Here is a 22,457-nt window from a genome sequence, read left to right as displayed (position 1 = left end):
AGAGGAAGACCCAATTATACTCTACGTTAAAGACGGAGACGGACACGGACAGAGCCTTCTGTTTTTTTCGTGCGTTTTCTGTCCGTCATCTGAAAGCTTACGGATACGCATGAAACGGAGCAAAACCACACACACACTCATACATTTGACTCTCTACTGCCCCCTGGTGAATGTATTGCTTAACGTGATACCAACGTGAAAGACGCATGGCAGTATGTGGGCAGTGATGATAATAGCGTTTGAAAGGGACGCATCTGACAGATGCCCACTTACTAAATGTTAAATGATGATGATGATTCACATCCTGATCCTAATGAAGTCCAAATGACAGCTACAGTATTTGGTGTCCACTCTGCCTTAATGAATGAATACCAAGTCCATATTAACCAGTCATGATGAACATTGACTTCTGATTGAATTTACTGTTGCCAAAAATGGTCTAATTTCGGTCAGTAATCATTTCGTCATTCTTTGATGTTTTTACTCTGTATTCTTTCCCCCTCTTTTTGCCAGACTCCCCGGAGCTCCCCTGACCACCACCACCACCTCCACCACCTCCCCTGACCACCACCTCCACCACCACACATCTGTCACAAACCATCACCAGTTTGCCATCATGGAGCTGGACTTTGGACATTTTGACGAGCGAGACAAGGCATCCCGTACCCCACGTGGCGGGCGCATGAACGGACTCCCCAGCCCCACCCACAGTGCCCACTGCAGCTTCTACCGCACGCGCACTCTCCAGGCCCTCACCAATGAGAAGAAGGCCAAAAAGGTGCGCTTCTACCGCAATGGAGACCGCTACTTCAAGGGCATCGTGTACGCTGTGGCCGTCGACCGCTTCCGCACCTTTGACGCTCTGCTGGCTGACCTCACGCGCTCGCTGTCCGACCACATCAACCTGCCACAGGGTGTCCGCTTCATCTTCACTATCGACGGCACACGCAAGATTGCCACCATGGATGACCTAGAGGAAGGTACGTCGAGTTGTGTAGGCCTGCCAAGTAGTAGATGTATCTATCATGTAGGTATGATCTCTGTACGAGTTAGGTGATTATAGTCTTCATTCTACAATAGATCCATGTGAGATTGCATTGAGAAATCACAGTCCACCGTGTTAACACATTCACTGCCAGCCGTTTTTTCAATACTGTAGGTAGCTTCTGCCAAAGGTTTTTTTTAAGGATTCTGGCTCATCTTTCAAGAGCGAGGATTCTTTTCTGCTAAGATTTTGTGAACACAAATTATCTCAAAAGAACTAATAGAATGTGTGCTTTCTCTGTCTAAAAGAGTTAGTTTGTAGAGTTAGTAGTTATGTAGGCATTAGCAGTAGAATACAGCATGGTTTCAGCGTCTGAAAATTTAAGCTGAGATAAACGGCTTTTTGTGAAATTCGATAGAACAGTCACTTTAACCATTTATTTTTGGCGTAAGACGTCAGACATCTAAACAATAGTTTTGAACAGTAATTTCCTCCATAGCAGCAGGAAACCCCCCTCTCCTTCAAACTCCTCCCTCCGTTGGTGTGTCTCTGGTGGCTTTGCAGCGTTTGTCCCAAGCGAGGCTCTGCCTGTCTGTGCTGCCTGGCTGCTGGCGGCTGCTCTTTGGGCGAGTCTGCATGGGGCTCGTTCGTTTCGGTTGTGAGCTCAGCTGGAATGAAGCTGCGTGCGATTGTGGGCTTTCTGCCGGTGTTTCAAAGTGTGTTGCACGCATAATCTATTATGCAAATTTGCAATCCCCCACCGCCAGCTCCCAGCGCGATAATGCGCGAAAGCGAAAGCGTTTTCGCCAATCCATTTTACAGTATGAGAATGGTTTCCTCGCGCGTTCCCCTGCAGTTTTGGCTCGGCTTTTTCTAGTCTGGAGAGCACTGTCGCCACTTAGTGGGTCGGTGGAATGGGTTGTACACGTTCGGTGGCTCCCATATTTATATAGGAGATGTAAAAGGGTTAGATCAACGTCCCACCGTCAAATCTTTTTCTTTTTTTTTTTGGACGAGTTGAGTCGTCATTGGCAGTCAACCGTTGGTTTCTGCTTGACGAGTTGACTCGCCAATGGCAGTGAACGTGTTAAAGAAGATCTGCAGTTTTAAATCTATACTGAGATTAAGATTTAGAAGTATAACATGTCCACTTCTATTGAGATTAGGAAGCTCATCTGTTTGGTCTGTAATCTCTTCATTCCTATGATGTCTCAATTTCTAATCTGAAGAATCACTTTGGACTAGAGCAATAGTGTGACCAATATATTTTGAGTAACCACACACTTGTGGGTGATTCTGTTTGCCACATTGCTAAATGCAATTCAGTGACCAAGAGATAAGTAATTGAAAGGCAATTTTGACGATGAATGACAATGACTATGAGTAGGCCGGAATTAGTGTTTATTTTTGAGTGCTACTCTGAAGACAGAAATGAAATTATCTCAATTATGTGCCTCTGATAAGAACAAAATTAAATTAGCTGGGTAAATGCAATGCTGAAGATTAAGAAATTCATGTTTTGTCTTGTTGTGTGCCATATAGACTACAAGTGACTGAGAATACTGTACATACTGTACTGTATGTGATGCACCGGTTTGTTTCTTTTTTATTACTGCTTCACAGTTGATTGAAGTTTGGAGGCCGTTTTCACTAAAAAGCTACATTGAGTAATTGACTAATTGAGTCGTACCGTGTCGTGTATACCGTAACGCAAGCTTCTAAATCGCATTCTCTTAACTTACTGTCAAACAGGTCAGCCTACTAACCATGAGCAGGAGCTCTGCAATGTCTTTGTAATATATATAGATGTAGATATAGAGATAGTGATATAGATATGAGGGATGCAATCTGTTCCTCTTGTCATTTGGCAGGTAAGCTAACCAGCTAAATTAGCTAACCATAGCTATCTGGCCCTGGTTTTGTGCAAACAGTTTGCATTACTGACCTTTTTAAATGACCAAGTGATTGTAAGATGATTGCATCATCATTTCATTCAGCAGTAGGCTAATTTTATACCCTGCCTGCCATGCTATCTCATATTGTTGCATATCTGTTGGGCTTCTGACTGGTTTGCAGTAGACATAATCTCATCTCATAGACCACTTCATGTTCAGCTGCCTCCAACGCTCATCAGGCAGATCTATTATAGGATGCTAGCCAGGGTGACCAGATGTCCCCGTTTTCCGGGGACAGTCTCCATTTTTGGTGACCTGTTTCTGTTTGGAGATGACCCCAGAAATGTCCCCGTTTTCACTAACTTTATTTTTCCCCACCATCTTTCAGAGGCTGTAGCGGGCTCATTTTGAAAGCTCCTGGTATCATATGAAACTAGAAGGCCTGAGGCATCCATTGATGTCAACCATCTTCTGCTAGCTTGTCAGGAAGGGGGCTAAATAACACAATTTTTGGCAAGGGAAAAACGGGGTCCCTTGACCTCTCACGTGACCTCAAGATATCTGAATGAGAATGGTTCTATGGGTACCTATGAGTCTCCCCTTTACTGACCTGGCCATTTTATGCTAATCCCCCATGCAGTTTTTGGTAAACCATGCATTTTCTTGCATGCAGTATCAATGTGTTTTGCATATCTGCACATCTATTTAAATATTACTGCACACAGCGGCTCCATAAACGGTCTTGGAATTGCATAAATTGGGAATGACTGGAAAGCTGACACTCTTGGGGATTCAATGAGCCCAATTGTGTTCATGTGTGATGATGTTAGTCCCCATAGTGTGATGATGTTAGTCCCCATAGTGTGATGATGTTAGTCCCCATAGTGTGATGATGTTAGTCCCCATAGTGTGATGATGTTAGTCCCCATAGTGTGATGATGTTAGTCCCCATAGTGTGATGATGATGTTAGTCCCATAGTGTGATGATGTTAGTCCCCATAGTGTGATGATGTTAGTCCCCATAGTGTGATGATGTTAGTCCCCATAGTGTGAGGATGTTAGTCCCCATAGTGTGATGATGTTAGTCCCCATAGTGTGATGATGTTAGTCCCCATAGTGTGATGATGTTAGTCCCCACAGTGTGATGATGTTAGTCCCCATAGTGTGATGATGTTAGTCCCCATAGTGTGATGATGTTAGTCCCCATAGTGTGATGTTAGTCCCCATAGTGTGATGATGTTAGTCCCCATAGTGTGATGATGTTAGTCCCCATAGTGTGATGATGTTAGTCCCCATAGTGTGATGATGTTAGTCCCCATAGTGTGATGATGTTAGTCCCCATAGTGTGATGATGTTAGTCCCCATAGTGTGATGATGTTAGTCCCCATAGTGTGATGATGTTAGTCCCCATAGTGTGAGGATGTTAGTCTCTATAGTGTGATGATGTTAGTCCCCATAGTGTGAGGATGTTAGTCTCTATAGTGTGATGATGTTAGTCCCCATAGTGTGAGGATGTTAGTCTCTATAGTGTGATGATGTTAGTCCCCATAGTGTGATGATGTTAGTCACCATAGTGTGATGATGTTAGTCCCCATAGTGTGATGATGTTAGTCCCCATAGTGTGATGATGTTAGTCCCCATAGTGTGATGATGTTAGTCACCATAGTGTGATGATGTTAGTCACCATAGTGTGATGATGTTAGTCCCCATAGTGTGAGGATGTTAGTCTCTATAGTGTGATGATGTTAGTCCCCATAGTGTGAGGATGTTAGTCACCATAGTGTGATGATGTTAGTCCCCATAGTGTGAGGATGTTAGTCTCTATAGTGTGATGATGTTAGTCACCATAGTGTGATGATGTTAGTCACCATAGTGTGATGATGTTAGTCACCATAGTGTGAGGATGTTAGTCACCATAGTGTGAGGATGTTAGTCTCTATAGTGTGATGATGTTAGTCCCCATAGTGTGATGATGTTAGTCACCATAGTGTGAGGATGTTAGTCTCTATAGTGTGATGATGTTAGTCACCATAGTGTGATGATGTTAGTCCCCATAGTGTGAGGATGTTAGTCTCTATAGTGTGATGATGTTAGTCCCCATAGTGTGATGATGTTAGTCTCTATAGTGTGATGATGTTAGTCACCATAGTGTGATGATGTTAGTCCCCATAGTGTGATGATGTTAGTCACCATAGTGTGATGATGTTAGTCACCATAGTGTGAGGATGTTAGTCTCTATAGTGTGATGATGTTAGTCCCCATAGTGTGAGGATGTTAGTCTCTATAGTGTGATGATGTTAGTCACCATAGTGTGATGATGTTAGTCCCCATAGTGTGAGGATGTTAGTCTCTATAGTGTGATGATGTTAGTCCCCATAGTGTGAGGATGTTAGTCACCATAGTGTGATGATGTTAGTCCCCATAGTGTGAGGATGTTAGTCTCTATAGTGTGATGATGTTAGTCACCATAGTGTGATGATGTTAGTCCCCATAGTGTGATGATGTTAGTCTCTATAGTGTGATGATGTTAGTCCCCATAGTGTGATGATGTTAGTCTCTATAGTGTGATGATGTTAGTCACCATAGTGTGATGATGTTAGTCCCCATAGTGTGATGATGTTAGTCACCATAGTGTGATGATGTTAGTCTCTATAGTGTGAGGATGTTAGTCTCTATAGTGTGATGATGTTAGTCACCATAGTGTGAGGATGTTAGTCTCTATAGTGTGAGGATGTTAGTCTCTATAGTGTGATGATGTTAGTCACCATAGTGTGAGGATGTTAGTCTCTATAGTGTGATGATGTTAGTCCCCATAGTGGCCATTTCATTGTAGTGAGACCATGTTTTTTTAAACTTGACCTCACTGTATAAAATGGGGGGCAAGGTATGGTGAGTGCCATACCCAAATGACGCCCTGGCTTAGAAAAATCTCCAAATGTCAAAAGTTTTTCATACCAAATCACAGCACAATTACTCAAGGCCTTGGTGTCCTTATGTGGTATTTTAGAGGGATATCGGTCTGCCTGCACCATAGTTTTAACGGTTATCAGGGTCAAAATACATGAAACCGGAATCTATTAAAATAGATATTTTAATAGATAATAATAACATTGGATATTTTAATGATATGATTGCCGAACTGGAAATGTCCCCATTTCTCATTTCAGAAATCTGGCCACCTTATGCTAACAACAATGTTACTTACATACAGCTTAGGCCTGGATATATGTCCTTTATCAGTGTTTCCAGTTGACACCCATGGCCAGTTTGCAGCATGAATGTTGTCTCAAACTGCTTTAGGATGATTTAAAGCAGTGCTGCTTCAAGCTTGATTTAAAGCAGTGCTGCTTCAAGCCTGATTTAAAGCAGTGCTGCTTCAAGCTTGATTTAAAGCAGTGCTGCTTCAAGCTTGATTTAAAGCAGTGCTGCTTCAAGCTTGATAAACGAGGGACAGAAAAAGTTGTCTTGAGCCCCAAACAACCCAACAAATATCCCAGATTTTTTTTTAGGTTACTAAACCTGCAAGGAAGAAAATGCTTTTGTTCACCAAATCTTTACATTGCACAGAAGTAGGAATGCCACAACGATGCTCAAATCTGGTCAAAAACCCAACTTCAGGTCCTGATTCTGAGAATCAGTACTGTATGAAATTGTTCCAGGAAAGTGGGGTGAGGTGGATAGGGGTGCGCTTTGTTAAAGCAAATGAAGCTAAAAGATAAACCCCAGCTTAATTTGTTCAAAATGAAGTGGTCATCTCCGTGTGTGTGTGTGTGTGTGTGTTGGGGGCGGGGGGGGGGGTACTTCCTCTTTGGGGGATGTACTGTAGTAATTAATTACTCAATCTCCCTGCACTGTATTATCCCCTTTTTGTGCCTTTGTGCTGTAATTTCACTACATTTGGCCTAATTGATGCCCTCTGGATTCCCCCTTTGCCAAACTGTCTGTGTCTCTCTGTCTCCCCCCCCTGCTACCCCCTGTCTGTGTGTCTCTGTCTCTTCCCCCTGCTACCCTCTGTGTCTCTCTGTCTCTTCCCCCTGCTACCCTCTGTCTGTGTCTCTCTGTCTCTTCCCCCTGCTACCCTCTGTCTGTGTCTCTCTGTCTCTTCCCCCTGCTACCCTCTGTGTCTCTCTGTCTCTCTCTTCCCCTGCTACCCTCTGTCTCTTCCCCTGCTTCCGTCTGTCTCTGGCTCTTCCCCTGCTACCCTCTGTCTCTTCCCCTGCTTCCGTCTGTCTCTGGCTCTTCCCCTGCTACTAGGGGTGTCAAAAATAATCGATTATAAGATGCATCGCGATGCGGACGTGCACGATTCTGCATCGATTCACAAATGTCAAAAATCGATTATTATTATATATATATTTTTTTAAATAATCAAATAAAATATAATGGAAGTACATGCAGTTGTTTATTTTAATTATGGATCATAATACAATGCAATTCCAAATGCACTTTTATTTTAAAAGTAGCCACACAGTGAGAAAAAAGAAATTGAGAAAAAATAAATCATGTATTGCGGAAAAAAGTGATGCATCGATTTAAGATGCATCGAGATGCATCGAGATGCATCGATAATCGTACTCGAATCGAATCGTAGCCCTCTGAATCGTAATCGAATCGTGAGGCCAGTGAAGATTCACAGCCCTACCTGCTACCCTCTGTCTCTGTCTCTTCCACTGCTTCCGTCTGTCTCTGGCTCTTCCCCTCCTACCCTCTGTCTGTCTGTCTCTTCCCCTGCTACACTCTGTCTCTTCCCCCTACTACCCTCTGTCTCTTCCCCTGCTTCCATCTGTCTCTGGCTCTTCCCTGCTACCCTCTGTCTGTCTCTTCCCCTGCTACCCTCTGTCTCTTCCCCTGCTACCCTCTGTCTGTCTCTTCCCCTGCTACCCTCTGTCTGTCTCTGTCTCTTCCCCTGCTACCCTCTGTCTCTTCCCCTGCTCCCCTCTGTCTCTCTCTGTCTCTTCCCCTGCTCCCCTCTGTCTGTCTCTGTCTCTTCCCCTGCTACCCTCTGTCTGTCTCTTCCCCTGCTACACTCTGTCTCTTCCCCTGCTACCCTGTCTCTTCCCCTGCTACCCTCTGTCTGTCTCTTCCCCTGCTACCCGCTGTCTGTCTCTGTCTCTTCCCCTGCTACCCTCTGTCTCTGTCTCTGTCCCTGCTACCCTCTGTCTGTCTCTTCCCCTGCTACCCTCTGTCTCTTCCCCTGCTGCCCTCTGTCTGTCTCTTCCCCTGCTACCCTCTGTCTCTTCCCCTGCTACCCTCTGTCTGTCTCTACTCTCTTCCCCTGCTACCCTCTGTCTGTCTCTGTCTCTTCCCCTGCTACCCTCTGTCTCTTCCCCTGCTCCCCTCTGTCTCTCTCTGTCTCTTCCCCTGCTCCCCTCTGTCTGTCTCTGTCTCTTCCCCTGCTACCCTCTGTCTGTCTCTTCCCCTGCTACACTCTGTCTCTTCCCCTGCTACCCTGTCTCTTCCCCTGCTACCCTCTGTCTGTCTCTTCCCCTGCTACCCGCTGTCTGTCTCTGTCTCTTCCCCTGCTACCCTCTGTCTCTGTCTCTGCTACCCTCTGTCTGTCTCTGTCTCTGTCCCTGCTACCCTCTGTCTGTCTCTGTCTCTTCCCCTGCTACCCTCTGTCTCTGTCTCTTCCCCTGCTACCCTCTGTATCTGTCTCTTCCCCTGCTACCCTCTGTATCTGTCCCTGCTACCCTCTGTCTGTCTCTGTCTCTTCCCCTGCTACCCTCTGTCTCTGTCCCTGCTACCCTCTGTCTGTCTCTGTCTCTTCCCCTGCTACCCTCTGTCTCTTCCCCTGCTACCCTCTGGCTGCACAGCTCCTCTCCCCGTCTCTCACCTGATCCGCTGAACAAGAGCAGCACATCAGAGGTGCTGAATGGAGGCAGTGGTGAAAATAGAGATGTACTGTGTAGACGAAACGGCAGAAAGATGAGTGGAATTTGAGGTGTGGCTGGACTTTTCTTATTTAAGCCCTTGACAGCGTGTTGTTAAGGAATGCTTGGTGACATGATTTCAGTCTGATCTGGTAGGCATAGCACCAGAGCACATCTTCATGACAGCAATCCTCCGTTAAGACTTACTTGATGGGATGGTTCTTACAGGAGAAAGCTATGCTTTATCTGGAAGGAGGACTGTCCTTGTGCGAGTGTAGCCGAGCCTGGGGATATAATGCTTTACTCTCCAGGAAAAAAACAAGTACCGTAGTCTTTAAAGTGGGAGGATGTGCCACTGTACTGTGAAGCAGTGTAGTGTGAGGCTTTCGTGAAAAAACCTCAAAACTATTTTCTTTAAACAACAGACATGTACAGTTACAGTACATGTGCCACTGTACTGTGAAGCAGTATAGTGATCCTGTCTGTTCTTTAAACAACACACATGTACAGTTACAGTACATGTGCCACTGTACTGTGAAGCAGTATAGTGATCCTCTTTTCTCTAAACAGCAGACATGTACAGTTACAGTACATGTACAGTTACATGTACAGTTACAGTACATGTGCCACTGCGAGCTACAGCAGAATGGACTGGGGGATTAGTGTGATCCTCCCACGTGCTACGTCCTGCCGGTGAAACACCTCGCTGTCAGATGAGAAGAAGCGGCTGGCGACTGCACATGTATCGGAGGAAGCATGTGCTAGTCTACAACTCTCCCCAAATTGGCAGAGGGGGTGGAGCAATGACCAGTCCAGGAGAGGGAATTGGCAAAGTACGATTGGGGAGAAAAATATGGGGAAAATCTGAAAAAAAAGAAGGTATCTTCAACCAATGTATTGTTTACCCTAAGTATGTTTTCTTCCTCTCCAAAGCAACAAGTTACATTTCCCATAATGTGATATTTGAGATGGTCGTGAAAGCTTAGGGATCGTTTCTCCCACTGGTGCTAGTGTCTCACATAACTCTAGTTCCTGTTGGGTGCGAGTATTTCCTCCTTGATTTTGATGCTACTGGGGCTTCTCAGGTGTCAAACCAAGTTGAATGGCTCATCACATGACAACGCACTAACCTGATTTCTCTCTGCCGTCTCAGGGGAAAGCTACGTCTGCGCATCAGAGAACTTCTACAAGAAGGTCGACTACACGAAGAACGTCAACCCTAACTGGTCGGTGAATGTAAAGGCCTCTGCCAGCCAGAAGAACATGCTGGCCGCCAAGGCTGCTGCCGGCGATCCCGGAGATACCAAGGACTTTGTTCGGCCAAAGCTGGTGACGGTGATGCGCAGCGGCGTGAAGCCACGCAAGGCCGTGCGCATCCTGCTCAACAAGAAGACGGCACACTCCTTCGAGCAGGTGCTCACCGACATCACAGAGGCCATCAAACTGGAGAGTGGCGTGGTCAAGAGGATCTACACACTGGACGGAAAGCAGGTAGGACTCATTCTGAACTACGGCCTCGCATTGTGTTATCAGCATTGCGCTCTTAAAGGGCTCGCGCTCAAAACGGGTCCATTGGAGTGAATGGAGATGTTACAACTCCTGGCGTGAACTACAGTAATAATCACATGGAAAAAAAACGTTTTTCACATGAGTGGGGAAGGCGGGAGTTGGCCGTGACGTAGATTGCAACCAGGAACCGGCCATTTTAGAGTGCCCAAAAAGAAAAAGCGGTTTCAACCCATAGAGGGCACTTTTCCTGATACAATGAAAAAGATACAAATGGTACAATGGTAACAGTTTGGTCTCAGATGTGGAGATTTTGACCAGAATCCTTCACACACCACCCCAAAAGTCATATATTGGTTAAAAGCTGAAACAAAGTGTTTTGGGGTTTACTCCTGCTTTAACTCAATCTGTTAAAGGGGACGTGTGAAGGTATCCCCTCTAGAAAAAAATGGCAGGATTTAGACTGATCTGAACGAGAACATGGGTCTAGGTGACGTCAGATAGACCCCGATTGCCTTATATGGCCATTGCTCCAGCCCCCTGCACTGTTCAAACCATGCCCAACCAATAGGATCCTATAGAGCCAGCCTTGAGTGCGTGATGTCACAATTCACTCTACCAGACGTTAAATGCTGTACTTTTTACGAAATTCATACATTTTAAAACCGATAGTTGACTTGACACAACGTTGAAAGTAGATACTGTACATATTATACATCAAATCCTTCAGCTACTTCTGCTCTCACTCACAATGTCAAAATAAAATAAGGGATGCGATGTATAGTTTTTGAGATATTAACATTTGTTTGATACTAGTGTTCCACTATTTTTCACATAAATAAGTAAAAAAAACAAAAAGAAAATGAATCATTCAAAGCTACTCTAGTGGAGTCCTAGAATAAAATAATAATAAAATATAGAACTGGAAATTAGCATAATAGGTCCTCTTTAAGAATAAACTGACCAATACAAATTTTTAAGCTTATGCATGTAGTTAAAATATAATGACACAATAATACTGTAGTTATTTTGTCTCCATCATGCAACTTTAATTTGTATAATGGGGAAAACAAGAATAAAGAATAATGTGGCACAATAGTCAAATCTGTGGTCAGTATTCAGGACAATTACACATTCATACATCCACCCACATCAAGGCAAATATCAGCAGGATCAAAGGAAGGAGGAACACAAATATGATTGACTTTGCTTTGTAAAAAATAAATCAAAGATCATGTAACTTCTCTCTGGATTAGATATTGAGCCGTATCACTTTCAAAATGGTAGGTAGAGAACAAGATGTTGACAAATTGTTGACTCTCTTGCCCTCAATCAATGATGACACGATCAAAAAACTCCATGAGAACTCTTTACACAGTGACCTGCATTGTCATGCTCTTTGTTCTGCCTTTCAGTTTCCCACGCAACACATTCTCCTACTTTGTTGTTCCACTTGCTGTCTTGTTCATCAGCCTTTGTCAGGGAGTTAACTTTTTAGGCCATTGGTAATTCTGAGTCCATTTGTGCTACAAAGGCTGAAACGTTTGGGACGTGGCTGTCTTCCACTATGCTGTTCAGTCACTGAACACAGGGCCACGCCCTCTATTGTTGTTTGATCCTTGCACCTTGTTGCCTATTGTTAGCCCGTTTGGGACGGTGCAAGCTGGCGTTTTAGAAAAAGCACTGATATGGGTCACGAAACACCTTGCCGAGTGTGTTAACATACACACCAATATTAGCTGGGATATCGAGGCTTACATCTTATTCCTCTCTGTCTACTCTTGGTTATTGCGATCTGTGACAATACTGGGAATGTTGGGTTTTACTTATGCGTGAAAGAATATTTTGAGTACGATACAGTTGCACATTAAGCAGCTTATCCAGTCTGTAACTAGGATTTGAGGAGATGATACTATGATGTTGTGACTGAATGGTGTCTCTTTTGTAGTATCGGTTTGCTGAGACACACCCACTCTCAGGTTTGGGGTGTTTGTAAATAATGCTGAGGACTCAGATTAAAAAGGTCAGCTTCTTGTGAATATACAGTAGCAAAAGCCGGACTGACCTCGGAGACATCAGACCATCTGAGCTCGCTCGCTCGATCCGTCAAAGACACTTAACACAGAGTGTCATCATGAACTCCCCCTCAGGCTATGCCATGTTAATGTGTTAAAATAGGGCATGTCTTGGTTAATACAACGCCAGCCGCAGCACAAAGGGTGAAACTGTCCTGAGCAACCTTGAGTACTCCCTTGTGATCAGTTCAGCAGTCCATAGGCGCTTTTAGCCAAACCAAATTCAGGGCACAGGAATCACCATGAGAAGAAAAATCAGTGGGTATGAACAATAAAGTAGTAGTAGTGAAATCACACCTAGCAATATACAGTGAAGTTTGAGATGAAAGAATACAGTCTCTCCTGAATGAAAAATCAAGCTCTGTTTTAACACAAAGCAAATAATTAATTTTTCTTATGGATTTCACTACTGCAGCCATCACTACTGCAGGCATCATGATCAAACAAATAAATGTGTGGTAGTAGTCGAGCTATAGCCACAATCAGCATTCATAAAGGCAGTCCTGAAAGTCATGATTGTATGATTAACACGTTTGGAAAGAACACAAGTGTTGCCTTTTTAACACAAGCAACTGCAGACTGCCAGATTGTGCAAACATTCCCAGGTGGACATACAATCAGCTGACGTAAAAGTCCAGGAATGGCCAGAGGAAATCAATCTGCATGGGGCACACTTCCATGCTTTAACTAACTTTGTTTAAAGTCACCCCTGGGGAAGACTCGAAGGTCTTTGCACACAGAGTCCAAATTGTTCGCTGTGTTTTTTTAATCCGTCATCCGAAGAAAAAAAAGCGTCACACACAGATACCTTGCACACTGAGTCCGATGCGTTAATTATCCAATATTCGTTGCGAAAATTCGCAGTACAGGTCAAGAACCACACATAAAAAAAAAAGACCAACTACCGCAATCCTATTGATCCAGAACAGCGGCTGGCAGTGTGTCTGAGGTAGGCCCCCCTCACACACCTACACACACACACACACACACACACACCGTCCGTCCCCCATTCCAAGCTGGTCTGCAATCACCCGCCACATTCTGTCTTTTAATTCCGCATCTCTGTATTCCTTACTTGCTTTGTCATAAAGTGCTTTGTGCGCAGAGACGAAGTGAATTAACTTCTCGGATGCCATTTTTCATTGTGAATAGCAACACTACGGTGGCTCTGGGTGGTCAAACAACTCTCAAAAGCTTTTCATGGATGTGGAAAAACGCAAAAAAATCAAACCTCGTCCGAAAACTTAAATAACAGACATAATTGTCAGACTCGGTGTGTCAATGATGATTGACACAAATGAGGTCGTATTCTTATTTTTTTTCGTGCGTCAATTTCGGTCGAAAAAACTGACTGTGTGCAAAGACTTTCATTGTTTTTTCCACTAAGGGCTAAGCTAAAAGGACAGCATGTTTTATTCATGTTCATGCTTTACTGGAGCTGTCTTGAGGGAGAGCCACAGCCACCCGGGTGTCCCACCTGGAAGTAGGGTTAAGGGTACCGAAACCCGGTACCAATATGGTACTGGTACTTTTACAACCGGTAGTACCTGTACCGAATTGCAACACAGATTTAGGTCACGTGCCTCATTTAGGTGCCATGCCTGAGCTGCTGAGTGAAATATCCGCCCTCCGGTGCTCCGAAACCACCGCTGCACGCACCTTCACTAACATTCTAGGGCTTAACACATAACATTATTGTTTGAAATCCTCTTTACAGCCTCTTTAAATATATATTTTTTGTTTAAATCCGCTTTATTATTTTTTAAAGTAGCATTTCAGGCACCGTTTAGGCATCGGTACCGTTTTAGAAGTATTGTTTTAGCACCGGTAATATGAAACAATACCCATCCCTCCCTGGAAGGAATTGAAAAGGTCTGTGGGATGGCTGTTGGACATATGTGCTCCTTTATAGTAATGTAATAGAATGTGAGTGATGCCTGTGGTCAAACAGGACTGAGATGGCTATGGATAGAGCTTCTGTGTCAAAATATGGTCTTCAAATATTTTTTTAATCTACAGTAGATTGTGACAAAGCTCCTCAGAAGGTATAATTTGCAAATGGAAAATTACTTTTCTCCCTATTTTTATTTATTTATTTTAACTTTGTGCAGGCAATAGTTATTTTTTATTTAGTTTTATTCATTTAATCATCTTAATAGTTGTCTATTTTCCGTCGTTATCCAGGGAATAAAAAGCAAACATGCTTCAGTTCAGATTCAGTCCCACACAATCACACCTGTAATTTACTGTATGGGCCAAGCAACTGTGGCGATGCTTCACAGGCTATTGTGAAGCGTGGTTAATGCAGGGAGGCAGGGCTGCGGTGGAGCGGACGTCAAAGCATGTGTGGATATGAACATGTCCATCTGTTCCTCAGTCCCATCTCTTTGATATGGTTCACTAATCCTTGTGCAGGGACCTCTTACATTCAGAACAGAAGGACCGGGAAGGACCGGGGGCCACACTGTGTCCTGCCCCTTTAGAAGGACCGGGGGCCACGCCGTGTCCTGCCCCTTTAGAAGGACCGGGGGCCATGCTGTGTCCTGCCCCTTTAGAAGGACCAGGGGCAACGCTGTGTCCTGTCCCTTTAGAAGGACCGGGGGCCACAGCGTGTCCTGCCCCTTTAGAAGGACCGGGGGCCACACTGTGTCCTGCCCCTTTAGAAGGACCGGGGGCCACGCTGTGTCCTGCCCCTTTAGAAGGACCAGGGGCAACGCTGTGTCCTGTCCCTTTAGAAGGACCGGGGGCCACGCTGTGTTCTGTCCCTTTAGAAGGACCAGGGGCAACGCTGTGTTCTGTCCCTTTAGAAGGACCGGGGGCCACGCTGTGTCCTGCCCCTTTAGAAGGACCGGGGGCCACGCTGTGTCCTGCCCCTTTAGAAGGACCAGGGGCAACGCTGTGTCCTGTCCCTTTAGAAGGACCGGGGGCCACGCTGTGTTCTGTCCCTTTAGAAGGACCGGGGGCCACGCTGTGTCCTGCCCCTTTAGAAGGACCGGGGGCCACGCTGTGTCCTGCCCCTTTAGAAGGACCGGGGGCCATGCTGTGTCTGCCCCTTTAGAAGGACCAGGGGCAACACTGTGTTCTGTCCCTTTAGAAGGACCGGGGGCCACGCTGTGTTCTGCCCCTTTAGAAGGACCGGGGGCCACGCTGTGTCCTGCCCCTTTAGAAGGACCGGGGGCCATGCTGTGTCTGCCCCTTTAGGTGTTGCGCTCCTTCAGGTTTTTCCTCTATATTACTATGCTTACTACAAGGCCAGCATCAGTCTGTTGGAGGAGGGGAGCTGCACTCAAATGATACATGCTGAATTTGATTTTAATGCCCTCGCCCAGGGACGTCCGGGGAGCCTGTCCTAGTTTTTTTTCCTTTACTGTTTACTGTTCCTTTTTTCACAGAAACACTTGTTAAGATGTTTGGAGTTACTGCGCCTTCTTTCAATGATTGCAATATGGTTATATCATATTTTGTCTGTGCTTTTTATATTTGTGTGTATTTTTTTCTGATTGGGTTGTGGTTAGCTTTAGTCCCTCAGTCTGCCCCTCTCCCTCACTCAGAAATATATATATATTTTTTTAGTGCCATGCATTCTTAATGGTAACTTTTTCCACGAGTGATTTTAATATCCACCATGTGCTACAGTGAAGTCCAAGCATATTGATTCGGCTAGTGTCCTCACTGTAGCTAAATTAACCTCATGCTAATTAGCCTCAAGTGATCTGCGATTGGTGTCGAGGGCTCCTGGGTGTCATTGTAAAATGCACAAAGCTGTGCAGAAAGGCTTGCGTGCATTATTGGGGTGTGTTTGTGTTGCAAGGCGGGGAAGGCTGCACACTGCAGCTGCTCTGTGCTGGAGGTGAGATGGTAGAGAGGCAATATTGATGCAGTGCCCGCCCCGCCCCTCCCTGTCTGACTGCACCGATCCTCCTCTTCCCATTCCATTGCGATAGCTGCTGGGACCGGTTGCTAGGAGACCACATCCCAGGCACAAAGAGAGCCCAGCTGGTGTGGACTGGTCTGTCAGTTAGCACATCCTGTAGTGGCTGTGAGAGTTTTACTATCTGTGAGTAGGGCTGCACAATTCATCCAATCTCTGTCCAAATTGCAATACGGCCAAGTGCAATATCCAAATCGTAGGAGCCCAACAAAGGTAAAAATCTGTCACAACAGACCATTAAATGAAGATGCCCCGGCCTACAAATCCTATTCGTACAGAGTAAGGGAACACAGGTGTGTTTGGTACAGAGTAAGGGAACAGGTGTGTTTGGTACAGAGTAAGGGAACAGGTGTGTTTGGTACAGAGTATACAGACCCCAGTCAAAATCACATCACATTTTTATTATATATCTTTTTTCAGTGAAAATGAATTAATGCAAAAATGACCATCCTCAATAAAGTCTTATCACAATTGGTGCTTTTGTAGCATTTATAAGATGGCTACTTTTCATCGTTTCCTTGATCAGCGACTTGGCCACTCTTTAGTGCTGTGTGTAGACTCTGACTGTACAGACAAGCAGAGCCTCCTGTCTTTGTCAGCGTGTGCAATAATATCACTCCCATTTCCCCTCAGATGCTGCTGCTTTTCACATCACTTCCATTTCCCCTCAGATGCTGCTGCTTTTCACTTCCATTTCCCCTCAGTTGCTGCTGCTTTTGACTTCCATTTCCCCTCAGTTGCTGCTGCTTTTCACTTCCATTTTTCCTCAGATGCTGCTGCTTTTCACTTCCATTTCCCCTCAGTTGCTGCTGCTTTTCACTTCACTCCCATTTCCCCTCAGATGCTGCTGCTTTTCACTTCCATTTTTCCTCAGATGCTGCTGCTTTTCACTTCCATTTCCCCTCAGATGCTGCTGCTTTTCACTTCCATTTCCCCTCAGTTGCTGCTGCTTTTCACTCCCATTTCCCCTCAGTTGCTGCTGCTTTTCACTTCCATTTCCCCTCAGTTGCTGCTGCTTTTCACTTCCATTTCCCCTCAGATGCTGCTGCTTTTCACTTCCATTTCCCCTCAGATGCTGCTGCTTTTCACTTCCATTTCCCCTCAGATGCTGCTGCTTTTCACTTCACTCCCATTTCCCCTCAGATGCTGCTGCTTTTCACTTCCATTTTTCCTCAGATGCTGCTGCTTTTCACTTCCATTTCCCCTCAGATGCTGCTGCTTTTCACTTCCATTTCCCCTCAGTTGCTGCTGCTTTTCACTCCCATTTCCCCTCAGTTGCTGCTGCTTTTCACTTCCATTTCCCCTCAGTTGCTGCTGCTTTTCACTTCCATTTCCCCTCAGATGCTGCTGCTTTTCACTTCCATTTCCCCTCAGATGCTGCTGCTTTTCACTTCCATTTCCCCTCAGATGCTGCTGCTTTTCACTTCACTCCCATTTCCCCTCAGATGCTGCTGCTTTTCACTTCCATTTTTCCTCAGATGCTGCTGCTTTTCACTTCCATTTCCCCTCAGATGCTGCTGCTTTTCACTTCCATTTCCCCTCAGTTGCTGCTGCTTTTCACTTCCATTTCCCCTCAGATGCTGCTGCTTTTCACTTCCATTTCCCCTCAGATGCTGCTGCTTTTCACTTCCATTTCCCCTCAGATTTCAGTCCAGAAGGGTGGGGCCAGAGAAGGGTGGGGCCAGTGGATTCAGAAGGGTGGGGCCAGAGAAGGGTGGGGCCAGTGGATTCAGGAGGCATTTTCCATTCTTAAAGCAAATGAGGCTCGCTCATTGTATATTCATTGATGGGGAGTAATTATTCCTCCTGTCTCAAAATGACTACATGACTTGATTTGCCCTCACCACCTCTAAGGCTGGATTAGATGAGTTTATTTAATTGCCGGCAGCCATTTTGTATGAATTCCTTTTTGATAGAGGTGTCTGCAGAAGAGAATGGCTCTCTGATTTGCATCGTCCTTCCACTAATAGCTCTAGCTCGTCTAAATTGCTTATTGGCATGGTCTGTGTTTAATGGATGCCAAATTCAAGTGTCATTTTCATATGCAACTTATGCTGAAGTCGTACTGTGATATTGTGACCTTTGTCTTCATGAATTATCTTCACGATGCCGTTACATTGTCGTGCGTCCTGTTATGGCTTTCAGTGCTCATTATTCTGACATGGTTAGAATTGAGGTCTTCCTTTAAGTCCCTTTTTAAATCTTGATTTGTCAACAAAAGATGATAAATTGTTCTCCAAGCATGCTCCACGCACAAGGTAGCACTGTTATTGTCGGAGAACAAAAGATTCCAATTGCTTTTAAAAGTTAATCGCTCTCGATAAGAAAACTGACTGTCTGACTGAATGAATGGCAAAATCCATGCGGTAATAGGGAAGGAAAGCCTGCTTTTCCTTGGTTATCAGTGCTCTGCATTCGGCCCGTTCTTTGCCATGCTGCAGAAGCAGTTGTCATGGCAATAAGCTCTGGCGTGATGGATTCAGTTTCTGACAATGGCTGTAATACGCTGAGTGTGCGCTTTACATTTATACCTGCCTGCTCTGTGTGCCGCCCCCCCCTTCCCCCCGCTAACACAGTTCACTGCAGACACATACTAGACACACGCACATGCACACACACATGCAAAAGAGAGAGAGACAGACGGGCTGAGAGAGGGGCGGGGTTCAAATGATAAAGCATGTGAAGCAGACATGTCAGCCGGTTTGCACCGCCTGCGTTTGCTTCCCTTCGCACTCCTCCCCGCTCCTGCACGCATCGTGCACCACATCAACAAGTGAGCAGAACCCGGGGGCAAGAATGGGAAACACAATTTAATAACACTAATGCCACATCAGTCAGCCAAATGACGAGCCTACTTCCTCGGGGTCGGGGAGGGGTGGAGGAGGGCTAAGGGTGGGGGCGGGGGGCAGCAGCAGGCACCAGCTGCTCCCCATGACTGTGCAGATATCTCTGCCCGAGGGGCTCATCTGTGGGCCAACTGCATCCGGTACTAACACAGGGCTGCTGATTAGGGTGCAGGAGCTGGTCTGCAGGGTCACAGTCGGATAAAGACGGGCCGAGAGGTCAGCGCTGATAAAACAAGCGCTCCTTGTTCAGCAATTAAGTTGTTTACATGGAGTGATCAGTAACCTGCGTGTAGGTTTAGCTACGTTAGCTCGCTAGCTAGTTAGCGTTGTTGTTTTCACTTCCGCGGCTGGCGACATTTACAGCGGCACACAGGGAGGAGGGACCGGAAGCCGCTCTGATTGACATGGTCGGAGCCAATGACAGAGCTTGTAAGCGGGGAGCGGAAATCCGGCAGTGACTGAAATGGACGCCTCCAATGGGAGAGCAGCTTGTAGAACAGGGGAGGGCTTATCCCAGCAGCCAGACTCCTCCTCATGGAAGGGAGGGGAGGCTGGAGACTAGCCACAAAGCAAACAAGGTCTCAGAGGTCATGCTGCTGTCTTTGTGTGCACTGTGGAGGACATTTCAGTAAAGCCTCCTCAGCTTGCACAGACAGGAGCATGACCCCATTGACCTACAGTATCTGGAGCTAGTATGAAGAACAACATGGATTGTGCTGACAAAGCAATCTACCAATCAACATCCTCCTTGGTAAGTAGGAAATAGGTCTAGGGTTCCCAAAAATCTGAACTATCCCTTTAACGCACATGAAAATGCACATTGGCAATGCCCCCGTCACTGGCTTTGTTTTCGTTTTGATTTACTGGACTGAAGAGCTTTTCTGTTTCTCCCACTCGATCTGCCACTATGTGACATGATGCCACTATGTGACATGATGCCACTATGTGACATGATGCCACTATGTGACATGATGCCACTATGTGACATGATGCCACTATGTGACATGATGCCACTATGTGACATGATGCCACTATGTGACATGATGCCACTATGTGACATGATGCCACTATGTGACATGATGCCACTATGTGACATGATGCCACTATGTGACATGATGCCACTATGTGACATGACGTTTGAATGCTTTTTAAAGCTGCTGCTTTGTTCTACTCTTCTATTGTTAGTCAAACACTGAAACAACATGGAGACATGGTGTACTGTACTTTGGAGGGATATTCCACTCTTGTTTTGTGCGAAGGCCGTATCATATTGATCTTTTTTGTGCGTAGTGAAGGAAATGGAGTGGGAGTTTCCCCAAGGGCATCAGGCCATGAGGCAGAGGCACTCGCTTTTTTCAGCCGTCCATCTTTTTCTCTCTCTCAAATGCTCCCGCATAGCTCAGTCAAGTTGAGACTATATAACATGCAGTTAGAATTTTTAAATCTGGATACATTTGTTCATAGTGGGTTTCAGGTTGCAGGTCTTTTTACTCTGCCTTATCTGCCTTTCCTCAAGGTTTAGTTGGTGTGTGCTCAGCCGTAAACTCTAGCCTCCCTAGAGTCCTATCGTATCTTAGCATGGAGAAAGCATGGTGGTGAAGTAGAACACGCTGCAGTGTGCACACTTACATTGCCCCTATCTCACTTGGTGGTGCTTAAATATTTTACACGGCAGTTATGCTTTAGACTACTTGTCATCCTAGCTGGTGCGTTTGGAGGCGGAAGGAATCGTGAATCCTTGTTTCATGGTGTGTTAAAGGGCAGAGAAGATAATTAATTTGTGTAATCTGTTATATTTGGTTCTACTGACCATGAACGGCCGTTAATAGTTAACGCTGCCTTTAGCGTTCGTCAGAAAAGGGCTGATTAGTTGACGACGGAGTCAAACCACTGTTACTCAGCAGTAAACTGCATCGCTTGTGTGCACAGATCAATAAAACATCTGAGTGAGGCAATCAAACTTTATTTATATAACACCTTTCATACAGGTTAGTGCAGTTCAAAGTGCTTCACAGATTACTGACAAGTGGACAGTTAGCACAAGTGTAGACCGTGAACACAATTGGAGACCGATGAGACACATACCTTGAGAATCATCAGTCATTCATTTCTCCTCAAACTGAAACATTGCTGGAAATGATGAAGTGAAGAAGAAGAACTGGACGGACAAACCCGTCTTTATTTGTCACACAACAACACACGCATATGCGGCCAGCCACACACACACTCATGACGACAGTGGCCGGTGAAATAGTCTCTGCATTTATCCCATCCAGGCTTGTCCTTCCTCCGGCGGGCAGCCAAGAGCAGTGGGCAGCTTTCTTAGTGTACAGTGCCCGGGGACCATCTTGTAACGTTTGACGTCACTGGTCAGATGACGATCTTCTGCATGTTTTTAGTGGGGGTCCATACCGATGTTGTATGGAGGAACCCCAGGGGAGCACGGGGAGAACATGCAAACTCCACACAGAAAGGCCCTTTTGATGAGAGAGCTCACCTGGGCAGTAGGCACTGAAGACATGGGGGACACACCCTCAGCGCCCTCAACTGAAGAACCCCAGAACTGAATGAAGACCAGGGAACTGCTATTTGTCCATTTTCTGACCTGAGATATAAAAATACAACCTTTGTTCCTCAGACTAAATTGTTCAAAGTACAGTACAAGAATAAGTCGGCACTAGTTGGCATAAACATCTCCTATTTGAATGACACCGGAAATGATTACCCTCAAAGACACAAATCTTTGAAGCCAGCTGGCACTGGTCAGCAGAGTTAAAAGACTGGTATTTATTTTCCTTACTTTGTATTTGCACTTCCCATAAATGTATGCCCATCTACAGCCATACATGTTTATTATTCTGTTTTGCTTGCACTCTTCATTATAACGTGCTTACAAATCCTGAGAAAAGGGACATAGAAGACATTTGTCTATTATATACACATATATATATATATATATATATATATATATATATATATATATATATATATATATATATATATATATATATATATATATTATATATACTCACATATTGGGTCTTATTTCACCTGCGCCTCAGGCGTTGAGTCTGAAGAATGAATTCCATAAAAGGTGAAGCATCTGATCTCAGTCTGAGGTAATTCCCTGAGGTTTATCGTTCCTTAGAACAGAGACTAGGAGGATAGATGTTCGCAATACTGCAGAGACATTTGTAGCATTTATAGAAGTTCGAGTGCAGCTTGTACTGTTCTCTGGTTAATTGAATGAATGCAGAATAACAGCTTGTGATTAGTGCATCCTCCATTTGACCACCATCACCTAATGAAGCTCCTTGGCCTGTGGACCACCGGTCAGGTTTGGGGGAAG

At 45.1% G+C, this 22,457-nt stretch overlaps 1 protein-coding gene across 2 annotated transcripts in view; it reads left to right on the top strand.

The window, feature by feature from the left end:
* Window positions 1-616: 616 nt before the first annotated feature.
* LOC310789556 (neuronal migration protein doublecortin-like) overlaps window positions 617-22,457 on the top strand; it is a gene marked incomplete at its 5' end in the record, with an annotated part of 45,939 nt that continues 24,098 nt past the window's right edge. For both annotated transcript variants that reach the window (XM_083651194.1, XM_083651193.1), the window contains 2 exons: window positions 617-980; window positions 9,904-10,241. In XM_083651194.1, coding sequence (XP_083507320.1) covers window positions 617-980; window positions 9,904-10,241 — 702 coding nt within the window. The remainder of the gene's footprint in view (window positions 981-9,903; window positions 10,242-22,457) is intronic.

Source organism: Poromitra crassiceps (genome assembly GCF_964638095.1).
Source record: "Poromitra crassiceps genome assembly, chromosome: 1".
NCBI classification, from domain to species: domain Eukaryota; kingdom Metazoa; phylum Chordata; class Actinopteri; order Beryciformes; family Melamphaidae; genus Poromitra; species Poromitra crassiceps.
This window is presented reverse-complemented; position numbering and strand designations above follow the sequence as displayed.